The sequence below is a fragment of the Bombus vancouverensis genome, chromosome 4 (assembly GCF_051014615.1).
Source record: "Bombus vancouverensis nearcticus chromosome 4, iyBomVanc1_principal, whole genome shotgun sequence".
Classification (NCBI taxonomy): domain Eukaryota; kingdom Metazoa; phylum Arthropoda; class Insecta; order Hymenoptera; family Apidae; genus Bombus; species Bombus vancouverensis.
The window spans coordinates 13,448,509-13,463,268 of record NC_134914.1 but is presented as its reverse complement, the minus strand read 5'-3'; the positions used below and the strand labels follow the sequence as shown (position 1 = coordinate 13,463,268).

Sequence of the window (14,760 nt, the reverse complement as noted above, 5' to 3'; positions counted from 1 at the left end):
CATATTTTGCTGTTGTTCTTTAGTAATTTATTATTCCACCGCATACTGTATATTATCGTAAATCGTTGGAAGATCGTTAATCGTAAGTTTTTCCAGACGAAATCAAGAAACATAGAAAAGGTGGAGTGAATCGGTCTGATTTCTGAGAAGCTCCGTCAATCTGCTATCTGGTGATAGCTTGGCCATGAAAAAACGTAATACACATTACGGCGAGAATCGTGAACAGAATACAAGGTACACCTTGATGCAACATTTTTCACCAACACGGACTGTTATGGAAATCGTGGCACGAAGATTCCAGCGAACTCGGCTCGCCATCAACGTCATTCCATTTCCTCCGTTTTCGTCGTTTCGTTTCGTTCGAACGTACTGTACTTTACAGCGTATTGATCTGGCAACTAAGTGATTGCGCATTTTGTCAATACCGTCTAATGACAAAATCCGCAATCACTTAGTTGCCAAGCCAATGGAACACTCGCAGTTGAGCTGAAAAATAAGCGAACAAATAGTGGGGAAGCGGCTATCGATGAAATTTAATCTAATTAGTAGTGTGGTTACACGAGTAAGTTTTATCGATATTCTGTATCTTTATCGTACGTAGCTTATCTACTGAATAATTGAAATGAATATTTACATTTTTATGTATTTCATTCAATTTCATTCACATACTTACTCTACCTGTTTTACCTGTTCACATTTTTTTCTTCACAGCTACGTTTCAACTGCGTTTATCGGAAAGATACTTGGGTTAATAGCCGATCAATTGAGCTCGTTGTTGGTCGAATTCTGTGAATTCGAACGTGACCTGCAATTGTACGAAAGATAATAAATAGATAAATGGGAAAAATTGGAAAGCTCCTATTATATGAACTCCAATTATACAGAGTGGTCCGTAAATGGTGCTACAATTGCATTATACAGGGTGACTGTAGGAGAAAAAATTGCACGTAAACGTGGAATGAAATTTGTTGGGAGGATAATCGAGTTTGAGAATTTGCCAAGTATACTTAACGCTGGAACTATCCGATAGTTAACGCGAGGCTATTTTTATCAAAAACAGTCAAAATGATTGGTCTTTAAAAAGTACGTAATGATAGAATATTTGTATATTTATCGATTTAGTACTTTCTTTCAGAAGAAATTCCACGTTATGTAGTACATTTTTGGTGTTATTAACGACGATCCCTAAAATGATCCCTAAACGAGGGTCGACACATTTACAAAATTGTAGAACCAGTCGTTTTCACCGCTGTGGTATTTCTAGCGTCAGCATCTAGCGATCTAGCGATCGATCCGCAATTTTCCCGATAACTGATATCGTCATATCGAACGATACGCAGTACAAATATAAAAAACGTGTGGCAAGTTGTACAAAACGAGGAAACTGGTTAATTGAGTTCGATAAACGGATTGCAGGACCCTTTTACACTTTGACAAGTACCAATCATTTTCACTGGTGTTGGTATAAGTAGCCCTGATGCAAAATTATTTTCAGTTTGAATACGTAAAAAAGAAAATAAAATTCATTATATTATTCTTTTAGTTGTCGTTGCGAAAATATAACACGAAGGAGGAATTTTAAAATAAAATTGTAAAACCAGTCGATTTGACTGTTGTGGTAGCTCTAACGTTAAACCCGGCTCATTCCTAACCGAACGAGAGCGAATAATCGACAGGTGGTTGAGCTGCGCGTGAAAACAAGCGACAAAAGTAAAGTAACATTCTTTCGTAAGATATCTGTTCTCTGAGCCAGATAAATTTGTAAATGTCATCTTCATCTTCCTCAAAACGACGGCTTAAACGGACAAATTTTATTCTACAATTTTTTTCACAATTTCCAGTTATCTTCGCACGTGTACAGGTCTCCAACCGATTGCTTGCTCGCACCTAGTCAACTAGTTCGACCACGATTGGTTCCATTATACTTGGACTATTTTTCTTATCTTTTTCTTTCTATTTGGTACAATTTTTACAATCAATTCTCATTGAGAATTATAAGTAAATTATTTTGACGTGGTACTGTAACTTGGATTGTAAGTGCTTATAGTATGTTTGATTCTAGTTGGACTATTGGAACTCGATTTTACGGACCACCCTGTATAAAGTGTTTGCCCTGCGACAAGTTCAGACGAACGGAGTTCCACTGTACTCGATTGGCCTCGCCTAGATTTATTAAAATATCGAGAAACGTTGATGCGGAGGATCCAACGGCAGAGATCCAGCGATCACGATGATCCATATTCGGCTTTCGCCTGTCGGAAGCTCGGTTAGGCGATGATTCTCGAGCGATCGATCTTCCGATTGCTAAAGGAATCTCGTTGTGGAGAAAAATAGGTCGAGCGCGTTCAAAGCCTTCTTCTTGCTTTTTTCAATTCGATTCGCGTCGATTCTACTTGCAGCGAACGTAATCCAGCGACGATTCGATGCTACTCACGTTCAAGTCAGAGCCACTGACCTATTGTCAAGGTTGCAATGGTCGTGCTAATTGAAAGTTCGTTACACGATGTTGAATCGGCGCCACGTCGAATCCCTCGGGCCATCAGTTTACCGAAAATTAAGGAAAACTGGCAACGTTCGCGGATAGACGTGGCCCTGTTCCTTAAGTGGAAAGTTAATTTTCCAGGAAATGGATGAATCTCGAGGGGGAGGTTTCGCGTTACGGAACTGGCAGGATAAAATGGTAGATCGTTAGTTGTGCAATGATTCGACGAAATTATCAAAATTGAACACGTAATTTGTGTATCTGTGTATTTCCTATTTGAATGTTCATATTTCCATATTTTCTATGTTTCTTGTATCTTCTGTATCTTTTTACATTTTCTATAGCTGTTGTTCTATCGTACGCTCTATGTGTACGTATTTCTTTCCAAGGAAGCTTTAAATTTCATACTTAAAAAAGTAAGAAAACTCTTTTCTTTTTTTATTTGGTAGACTATTTACAATCAATTCTCATTGAGAATTATAAGTAAATTTTGTATTATAAGAATTATAAGTATTTTGCCGTGGTACTGTAACTTGGATTATAAGAGTTTATAGTATGTTTGATTCTAGTTGAATCCAATGCTTCGATCTAAAGGGTATTGTCCTTTTAGTCTGCGGATCTGATCCGTCGTGTCAAGTAATTGGGTAACTAATGGGCTTTGGTGGTTGTTAATTCTTATGTTATATCTTGTTGAGAATTTTGCATCTTAATTACCGAAATAATGGTATAGGAACACTGAATCTACACTTAGAATTTATATTAGAACAGTTATATATTTACTTGATCAACGATTCCAAAGATATTCATCGATACTCACTTGCACGCGTTTCACCTTCTTCCATACCACACTGTTAACCGAACAGTTTACATTCCTCTGTTTTCGAGACGCCGCGCACACACATACTTCCACGCACTCGTATTCACGTACGTGTATCACCACTACGCGGTCAATCTAGTCTAGCACATAAAATTACGCGTATCTCAACATATCTATTACCGAATTTGGATATTTCTTCTTTAACCGTGGGTATCTTAAGGTCGCGATGCATCGTTTCGTTGGTAACACACCAAGGTGCGTCTACCAAGGATCTTAGAGTTCTCGATTGGAATCGTTGAAAAATTTCTATGCTGGAATTACTCGCTGTTCCCCATAGTCGGGTCCCATAGGTCCAAACAGGTCTTAACACCACCTTATATAACATTATTTTACTCTGCACGTTTAAGTTGCAGCGTCTGCCAATGAGCCAGTAGAAGTTTTTTAGTTTCGATTTCAATTGTTTGGATCTATCTAGGATGGAATCTCAGTTGACTACGAATTTGTAGCACGTTCGAACCAGTGATTCGACTGGCAATCTTCGCTCTTCGCTCGTTATTTATATTTTTAGCTGGAAATTCTCAGTTCGAAGTTGCATATATCTAGAGATGTAGCGTGCTATCGTGGACGGATTACCTGACAGATATCTGGCATGTGTTGTCGACGTTGTCATTTGTTATTATATTAACATATCGTAGTATCATGGACGAGGAGCCTGGGGGATTATAAACAAGCGGTTGCTGAGCATGTACGTAGCGAGGCTAAGACAAAGGACAAGGGGTTGCTAGGGGACAATAAACGAATCAACAGCAGTACGAGATTAGAAGCCAGAGAGTGCTGATCGCGTTGTCGAGATAGCGTTGTTAGCGTTGTCGAGAGAGAGTTGAATCAGCGTTGACGAGACTTGTCAATTAATTATCTACTTGTCTTAATTATAATACGTTGTTACGATTAGTTCACGTTAATGACCATTGTTTTCTGTTTAATTAACATCCGTTTAATCCATTTATCATGAATAAACTAATCATAACAACGTAATAAGCATGGTCTTCTGTTTAATTAACATCCGTTCAATCCATTTATCATTAATAAACTAATCATAATTAGTCACGATACTACAGTATATTTATATAATGATTTTGTGATCAGGTGGTAATGACAAAACGCGCGATCGTTTAATTGCCAAGCCAATACTTATTCTCCTCTGCTACTTTTCGTTATCGTCTTTCAGCTATCTCCGCAGCTGAGATCATTCGCGACGTTGGAGCACCTTCGTGGCCCTGACCCAATCTTCTCTCTTCGCTTGGAAAATATCCGAAACGTAGATACGCAGGAGCCTTAGGACTTGTTACGCGTCATTCCTCCGATTCCAGCCAGCCTTGGTCAATTAACACGCGTCATTCCTCCGATTGCAGCCAGCCTTCGGCAATTAACACACGTCTCTCATCTCCGGTCTCATCCGATCAAACACACGCTGCTTCTCGAAACAATTCAACATAGATTTTCTATGTTTCGTATGCATCGTGTGGTTTGCACCGCGCTACGAGCACAACGTGTCATGATTATTCACCGGTAATGGCCTTACTCGATCTAAGGTCCCTCGAGGAACGTACGCTCGTCGCTGATTTTTCTTCGCTGCACGAAACAATCGCTGACCTTACGAGCGGTCCGCGTATTTTTTCATCCATCGACATTTACGCGCTTAGACTTCTCGCTGGTCTTTAGGCGAACCGTTACTCTTCCAGTTTCACGATTGCGAGTCTAAATATTTCCATCTAGATACCCTAAATCGTGTTTGCTCTGTAGCTGACAGTTTTTCTGGCCGCATAAATCTTTTCTCCAGTCCAGTGAGACCCGTCGTTCCAGCGAGTCATCTACGAGACGTTATCTCTGTCTTGAATTTACTGCGAACTAACTGTGCTTTTCATATTCCACATTTTGCAAAAATTTCTATTCTTTTTCGTTTCTTTTCTAAGTGTCCGTCTTAACTGTCTGTCGTTGTAAAATGCTTAATGTACGCTGATGGGATGGGTCCTATAAATAAATAAATAAATAAATAAATAAATAAGAAAAGGGTTTTACTGGAAAATAAGGCTGTATGCAAATACTCTTCATAGCCAGTGTATAACGGGTGATGTTAAAAACGAAGCGAAGCCTTGGTCACGTTGTTTTAAAGCGATTCAAGGTGATTCGGATGAGCCCATTACACGTCGAGTATGGCGTTCGTCTCAACCTATTCAATGGAATCGTTAGGAGGAAAGGTAACCGGCGAGCCGGTTTACCTGCGACTGTTTACTCATAGCCGGCGTCGTTGCGATGTTTGTTCCCCCTTAACCCAGAGTCCCCCGAATTTTTGAACGTCGGACGTGCAGCGAAACTTAAGCTTCAGCCTGCTTCGCACTTGACAATTATCTCACGAATTATCTGACCTTATTTTTCAACTTTATTGTAAGACGAACGCGCGTTTCGTTAGTCGAGCTGAAAAATTCACGCAGTTCGCGCGAATAAAGCAACTTGGTTGAACGACAGAGCTGAACAAATTAACTGGATACGGCCTTTAGTCGAGTTAAATTCTTGTTTCTCTGTATTGGTCATTTTGTAAATAGAAACTTGTACGAGGTGAATCAAGTTTAAGATAAGATGATGGGAATGTGAAATTTACGACTGTAGCTGGAAAATCAAACTCCCAGCACGAACAAAAAACTTACGTTGGATTAAGTGCTTTCACCTTTAAATAAATAAAAATTTGTTTGGAGCAAATCAAACTTAAGGTTCAGACACAAAATTCACGAAGCTGATGTTCCAGATAAGATGATGGGAGTGTGAAATTCACGACTGTAGCTGGAAAATCAAACTCCCAGCACGAACAAAAAACTTACGTTGAATTAAGTGATTTCGTCTTTAAATAAAAGCAATGAAAATAAAAATTTGTTTGGAGCAAATCAAACTCAAGGTTCAGACACAAAATTCACGAAGCTGATGTTCCAGATAAGATGATGGGAGTGTGAAATTCACGACTGTAGCTGGAAAACATTGAACTGGTAAATCAAACTCCCAGCAGAAACAGAAAATTTACGTTGGGTTAAGTGCTTTTGTCTTTACATAAATAAAAACAATGAAAATAAAAATTTGTTTGGGGCAGATCAAACTCAAGGTTCAGACACAAAGTTCACGAAACTAATGCTCCAGATAAGATCATGGGAATGTGAAATTCACGACTGTAGCTGGAAAATCAAATTCCCAGCACGAATAAAAAACTTACGTTGAATTAAGTGATTTCGTCTTTAAATAAATAAAAACAATGAAAATAAAAATTTGTTTGGGGCAGATCAAACTCAAGGTTCAGACACAAAGTTCACGAAACTAATGCTCCAGATAAGATCATGGGAATGTGAAACTCACGACTGTAGCTGGAAAATCAAATTCCCAGCACGAATAAAAAACTTACGTTGGGTTAAGTGATTTCGTCTTTAAATAAAAGCAATGAAAATAAAAATTTGTTTAGAACGAATCGAGCTTAAGATTCAAACACAAGAATCACGAAAATAATGGAAAAATTGAAATTGTTACTATAGCACTGACAAAGAACTTAAAAAATCCAACTTTGAGTTAAATTCTTGCTTTCGTGCTAGTCAGCCTGTAAATAGAAATTTCTACGAGACGAACCGAGCTTAAGGTGGCACGAAATTCGTGTCGTAGATAATACGAACGTAAAATTCGGTCGAAATCGTCGACAAAAGACGAAACGATCGCTTTGAACAGTACGAAACAGACTTAAGGACACGGTTACGGACAGTTTGCGTTAGACGAAGCTTCAGGTAGGGTGGATCAACCTCGTGTACACCTGCGTTTCCTGTCACCTGACGACCGGAAGTCCATCGTCCCCCTACAACAGCCAATTCACTCTCGTTTTTTGACTACAACGAAACACGAATTTCCCAATCTGTGTTTCGTGAAACGATAAATATCAACGGCAAATGTAAGAAAATATTAAATAGACGATATTTCTCGACCAGTCGTACATCGAAATCACGTCGATAGCAACACGTCACGCGATCAATTTCACTTTCTAAGAAACTTGACGTCACCTTCCACGAAGATTCCTCACGTTCAGATAGCAACGCGTCCCCTTCCGTTTGTAAACTCGTTTCCGCGTAATTCGCACTCTGTAAACGACGAATCACTTGCAAACTTTCGACTTAGCTTCTAATAAAACGAGTAATTAAATACTTAATCGCGTGCAGACTCTATGGAAACGATACGCCTCCATTTCGTTGTTCAATTTTTACGTTTTGGCGGATAGAACGAACTATTCGATTGGCAACTAAGTGACTGCGGATTTTCTCACTACCATCTAATGACAAAATCCGCAGTCACTTAGTTGCCAAGCCAGTGATTGAAGAATAATCGGTCACATTCGAACACACTTTATTCTCAAAATAAATGGTAAATCCATAAATGGTAAATATTTTCTACGAGACGAGTATCTACTTTAGTTTTCACGTAGCTGAATTTAACGAAATCTCCGGCTGCTTATCTAATGTCGTTAACATTTCTGAAATATTCAAGGAGGTGATAAAGCAAATGGAACGGCAATAATTAATAAAGAAAATAACCGTAGGATAATTTTCATATGCGATTGATTAACGATCCAGTGAATTTCAAAATTGCTCTCCAAAAAAAAAAAAAAAAAAAAAAAGAAAGATACCTTACGATTCGTGGCTATAGAATTCTTAGCCATTTTAACCAATCAGCTGTTTTGCGCGAGTATACTCGTCGCGAAGAAATGGCAGTATTTCGCGTTACGACGAGTAATAAACCTAAAACGTAAAACGGTCGTTTCGTTACAACTTAATTCTATCTTACAACAGCCGCGCGTACTCCGTGTTTGACGAGTATAGTCGTCGTCGTTTGCCTTCCGTCATACGTTTTACGTATACGCTGTTGAAAGAGGTGGGGCAACAGCCAACTGGTCGAAGTCTCCTCGAGCCTGAAAATTCGGATTTCAGTGTGGTACGTTGATCGTAGTATCATTTTCAACGTATCGTATTTCGACACTCGCTTCTTCACGAAGAACTGCACGAGAAAGCGAACGATGCCGGACCTGTTTAACATTTCAAGCTACTCGTCCGCATAGACAGAGAAACATAGAGGAAAGATAAATTTTCTGTATCGGGTAGTTGCCTTTTTCAAGCGCTAACAGTAAAATAAACAACTCCCCCGTGGATCGAGCGACGCTTAGCGCACGCACGTGGCCAATCGACAGTCTGTTTGCAGGGAACACGCGGTGTGCGTCCGCACCTGACAGAACAAACAGCCTGATCAATCGAGCACGCGATAGACGCGCAACCCTATCGGTGAGTCACCGGTGACAAATAAAAATTCATGGTGACCCATCGGTCTTTCCCACGAGTAGATACATCGACAGTCAAAAGTGAATATATATATTTTTTTTTATTTCGAAGTATTTTACAATCAATTCTCATTGAGAAGTATAAGTAAATTATTCTGGCTTGGTACTACAACGTGAATAATAAGTGAATAATAAGTCTAGTTGAATCCAATGCTTCGATCTAAAGGGTATTGTCCTTTTAGTCTACGGATCTGATCCGTCGTGTCAAGTAGTTGGTTAACTAATGGGCTTTGGTGGTTGTTAATTCTTATGTTATATCTTGTTGAGAATTTTGCATCTTAATTACCGAAATAACGGTATAGGAACACTAAATCTACACTTAGAATTTATATTAGAACAGTTATATATTTACTTGATCAACGATTCCAAAGATATTCATCGATACTCACTTGCACGCGTTTCACCTTCTTCCATACCACACTGTTAACCGAACAGTTTACATTCCTCTGTTTTCGAGACGCCGCGCACACACATACTTCCACGCACTCGTATTCACGTACGTGTATCACCACTACGCGGTCAATCTAGTCTAGCACATAAAATTATCTCAACATATCTATTACCGAATTTGGATATTACTTCTTTAACCGTGGGTATCTTAAGGTCGCGATGCATCGTTTCGTTGGTAACACACCAAGGTGCATCTAAGGATCTTAGAGTTTTTCATTGGAATCGAATTGCAGAATTTCTGTGTTGGAATAATTGGCCCGATCACCGTACTACGGGCTACGCTCGTAATATTTACGTTTGGCCCGTTCATCTAATACGGGCTATGACCGATCTTCAATTACGGGCTATGACCGATCTTCAATTACGGGCTATGCCCGATTTTCTAATACGGGCTATGCCCGATGTGGCTGTGTCCGATACGGGCTATGCCCGATGGGACTACGCCCGGTGGGGCTATGCCCGATGGGGCTACGCCCGGTGGGGCTATGCCCGATACGGGTTATGCCCGATGGTGCTATGCCCGGTGGGGCTATGCCCGGTGGGGCTATGCCCGGTGGGGCTATGCCCGGTGGGGCTATGCCCGATACGGGTTATGCCCGATGGGGCTATGCCCGACACGGGCTATGCCCGATACGGGCTATGTCCGGTGGAGCTATGCCCGGTGGGGCTGTGTCCGATGGGGCTATGCCCGATGGGGTTATGCCCGACACGGGCTATGCCCGATACGGGCTGTGGGGCCTATATATCTTGGCGAGATGTTTTTAGTTATAGAGAAATCTAATAAGTCAGGTAGTTCGTTAGTGTCAGTGGGCCAGTAAGTGGGTTCGTTGGTACTGAGGTAATTAAGTCTGTTAACGTTAATGCTTAAGTTGAATGTTAAGTTGAATCGCCTGCGAATGAGCCAGTAGAATTTCTTTAATTTTAATTTAAGTTGCTTGCATTTATCTACGATGTGTCGTTTCCATGTCATTCTTCTATCCAGTATCATGGCCAGATATCTGACTGAATCTTTGTTTGGAATTGGAATATTGTTTACGGTCACCTGGTGAATATACTTAAGAAAGAAAAAGAAACAGAAATAGGTTCGCATAATATTGACTTACCACGCACCTAGTTATGTTTCGTACTTTATAGCATCGTAATTCGTCTTCCCACGTACTTGGTATCTTCACGGCTTAATTTATACGAGAGTCGTTGAAAGAATTTCCTGGCTTCGCGGTATGCCAGATACACTCACTTTCAACTCACATTGTATATACGTTACTGTCACGCGTGTACAGCGTATCACTGTATAACACGTTACTCTCGCAACTCGTACGTCACGAGATACGTACAATTGGAGCATACGATAAACGTTAATGGACTTTGCGATTACGAAATGAAACTGTCGAGTTTCCGGCGAAAAATTCGCAATCCGATAATACACATTTCGACAATACAAAAAGAGAACAAGAAGACGAAGGCAACGTGTAATTGGAAAAGCAATGTAACTTGGAAGCGTTCAATTTCCAATTCGCACGCTCACGTCACATAGCCATTTAAATTATCGACGTAATCATAACGAGGTAAAATTAACACGGACAATAACCGTCAAGGTCTGGCGATATAGTTATCAGCGTAAAATTCTACTTCGTGAAAGCTTCAAGTAGCTTTGAAATTTCGTTCGTGGGCCATCGTGCGCCATATCACCAAGCCACACGCTCCGTTCTTCCGATGAATTTGAAAAAAGCTACGAACACAGGCTTAAGCGAAAGATAGGAACGTTACTCGTATGCACACAGAAGGAACGGGTAGAGAGATAAGTTTTCGATATCAGGTGCCGAGACCCGATAAAGCACATTCCAGGCCACAGTTCTCATGCTGCACGCCGACCGTGTGTCGTGTCAACAATTTTTCGTGCCCGTGTGTTCATCGGTGTTTTTTCACGCGGTTCGTTCACCTGTTGCCGCTCTTCTACTTATCAGAGGGGCTGCTTTATCCCTCGTTCATCCAGAGGACTACGGTTATGCTGCCAAATCGACGATGACCGACGTCAGCTGGATCTCTTGCGACTCTTGCAGGGCCTGTTGGCTCTGTGTCGCTCACAGACTTGCCATCCTCACTCTATTCTGCAGGTAAACCAAGGTTTCTTGTAGATGCGATACGCACTGACTCATCGTGGTATTTCATTATCGTAACAGCTTATCGTAAAAATCTTCTAGGAATATATCGCGTGTGTCGTGTTAATCGTTTCGAAATTTCATTAGCTCCAATGAGACGCCACCGTCTCGATTATGTTGGTCAAATATGAAATCACGCTCCACCGACCTCACTATAGAAATAAAATAGTCAAACTCGAAGATGGTATCCATCCACGTGTCATTTTGCAATTAAGTTAGAAAAATTTACCAAATGTCCAGCTGGACAAATTGTAAAGTACAAATTAAATAATAAAAAAGAAAAGATATGAAATCAATTTGCAAATTTAGTTACTGTATGCGTTATACGTCGGCGTGTTAAATTGTATTTTACAACATTGTGTGTATATATATATAGCATGTATCGCGCAAAACATTTACAAACTCGACTATCGCGATTACGTTGGTGAGATAGGAAATCGGACGGATATGAATATCGGTCGTTGTACGGGTGAAAATGAGTGGAAAACGCGGAGTATAGTTGTTTCTTGAGAAACTTCGTTTCCGAAAGGATAAATTTGAAAAATGTTACTTTATATCTTTTACTTACTTTCGTTTCTACGGTAACATCCTACCGATCGTTTGCGCACATCTAGCCATGTTTCGGTATACTTGATAAATCGTGAAACTCGATTTTTTCGAAAACTACACCTTAGAATGAGGAAACTTTACTGCGCATCTCGTTCTACAATTTTCGTAAGAATCACCTCGTAACGGATTGTACACTTTATTCCGCCACACCCTGTATATTACGATTAATGTACTACATACAAAAATATACGTTTGGAAAATTGATGTTAAATTTGACCAACGTGATCGTGACAACCGTATCTAATCACAATGAGATTGTAAAATGTTTTAGATGATACGTGAAATAATACGTAAAAATTGTTTATGTCAGGTGTTCAGATACTATACATATATATTGTTATATATATTACTTATAGAAACTTATAGAAACTTACGAGAAACTTAACAAACAGCAACATGTACAAACTTATAGAAACCTATAGAAACTTACGAGAAACTTAACAAAGAGCAACGTTTACAGACTTATAGAAACTTATAAAAACTTATAGAAATCTAACGAGTAACAAACAGCAACATATACAAACTTATGGAAACATAAAAGAAACTTAACAAACAGCAACGTATAAAGATTTATAGAAACTTATAAAAACTTATAAAAATCTAACGAGTAACAAACAGCAACGTATAAAGATTTATAGAAACTTATAAAAACTTATAGAACTTATAAAAACTTAACGAGTTACAGACAGCAACATGTACAAACATATAGAAACCTATAGAAACTTACGAGAAACTTAACAAAGAGCAACGTTTACAGACTTATAGAAACTTATAAAAACTTATAGAAATCTAACGAGTAACAAACAGCAACATATACAAACTTATAGAAACATAAAAGAAACTTAACAAACAGCAACGTATAAAGATTTATAGAAACTTATAAAAACTTATAGAACTTATAAAAACTTAACGAGTTACAGACAGTAACACATACGAACTAATAGAAACCTATAGAAACTTAGAAGTAACTTAACAAACAGCAACGTTTACAGACTTATAGAAACTTATAAAAACTTACAGAATCTTAACGAGTAACAAGCAGCAACATATACAAACTTATAGAAATCTATGGAGACTTAGAAGAAACTTAACAAACAGCAACGCATAAAGATTTATAGTAACTTATAAAAACTTACAGAAACATAACGAGTAATAAACAGCAACATATACAATCTTATAGAAACTTAAAAGGTAATAATTCGGATAATAATATATATAAGTATTATCAGAAATTAGATCCCGAAATACGATAATAGAATAGATCTGTTTTTCTTCCAAAGGCAGGAAAATATCTACTCGTATATAACGTTACACGTTGCGTGGAGGGGAAAGGTATTTAATGAAATCAGGGAGGCACATTTTCCTTCGCTTGATCCGAAATAAACGAACGTCGGTGGCATAAAGCGAGGGAAAATAGTCGGTTGATCGAATTTCCTCGCGGAAACATCGTTCGAGGCAAAAACTGGAAAAGAAGAAGAAACGAAGTTTTCGGGACGCGACTTCCTCGTTTTCTTCGTATCGAGGCTATCTCCTTGGGAAAGAGCAAAGCACGCTTCATCGATCATAGATAACCACCGCTCTTCGTTCACAGGTGAATTGCAGTCGCTTCACTCGAGAATCGAGATTGCTCGCCAACTGACTCAATCTTAAAGACCTCTGGTCGAAGCTTCCGTAATTCTAACGTACTTTCGATCGTCGCGTCGAAACCCACGGTTTAAAGTTACGTTCTCACCGAAGCCAATGAGTAGAATGTTGTCAGTTGTCGCGCGTTTCAAACAGTATCCAACGAGCATCAATTTGTAGAAACATTTTATTTGCACTGAAACGACATAGTCGGAGGAACGTTTGGATTTAGTTTCGCTTTCAAACAGACGTTTGTTTCCGTCGTGAAATGTTTCTCGTTCTTCCTTCAGCGAGGACGCAGCTTAACGTTAAGGCTCCACTGGAGCAGAGTGAAACAACTTTTTGCCGCCTTTTGTTGCTGCGTGTTTCAAAAAACATTTCCAACCAACAGCAGCTTTATGTAAACTTGTAAAAATTTAGAGAAACTTAACGAGCAACAAACAGGAACACGTACAAACTTATAGAAACCTATAGAAACTTACGAGAAACTTAGCAAACAGCAACGTATAAAGATTTGTAGAAGCTTATAAAAGCTTACAGAAACTTAACGAGTAACAAACAGCAACACGTACAAACTTATAGAAACCTATAGAAACTTACGAGAAACTTAGCAAACAGCAACGTGTAAAGGTTTGTAGAAACTTATAAAAGCTTATAAAAACTTAACGAGCAACAAACAGCAACATATACAAACTTATAGAAACATAAAAGAAACTTAATAAAAAGCAACGTATAAAGATTTATGGGGACTTATAAAAACTTATAGAAACTTATAGCAACTTACAGAAACTTAACGAGCAACAAACAGCAACATATACAAACTTATAGAAACCTATAGAAACTTACGAGAAACTTAACAAACAGCAACGTATAAAGATTTATAGGAATTTATAAAAACTTATAGAAACTTATAGCAACTTACAGAAACTTAACGAGCAACAAACAGCAACGTATACAAACTTATAGAAACCTATAGAAACTTACGAGAAACTTAACAAACAGCAACGTATAAAGATTTATAGGAACTTATAAAAACTTATAGAAACTTATAGCAACTTACAGAAACTTAACGAGCAACAAACAGCAACGTATACAAACTTATAGAAACCTATAGAAACTTACGAGAAACTTAACAAACAGCAACGTATAAAGATTTATAGGGACTTATAAAAACTTACAGAAGCTTATAGAAACTTACAAGAAACTTAAC

General features: G+C 38.8%; 1 protein-coding gene and 1 long non-coding RNA gene across 11 annotated transcripts in view; one reads left to right on the top strand and one right to left on the bottom strand.

Moving 5' to 3' along the window:
- The window catches only part of LOC143302598 (uncharacterized), a 73,518-nt gene extending 62,590 nt beyond the window's left edge, over positions 1–10,928 (bottom strand). Inside the window, exon 1 of the long non-coding RNA XR_013058220.1 lies at positions 10,263–10,928. This is a non-coding gene — a long non-coding RNA (uncharacterized LOC143302598). The remainder of the gene's footprint in view (positions 1–10,262) is intronic.
- LOC117156499 (uncharacterized) overlaps positions 1–14,760 on the top strand; it is a 132,006-nt gene that overhangs the window by 62,092 nt on the left and 55,154 nt on the right. Inside the window, exon 1 of one of the 10 annotated variants that reach the window (XM_076617999.1) lies at positions 11,034–11,273. The exons of the other annotated variants lie outside the window; for them this stretch is intronic. Within the exon in view, the coding sequence (XP_076474114.1) occupies positions 11,182–11,273 (92 nt within the window). The 5' untranslated portion in view covers positions 11,034–11,181. Of the gene's footprint in view, positions 1–11,033; positions 11,274–14,760 lie in introns of those variants that run through there. 10 annotated transcript variants of the gene reach the window in all.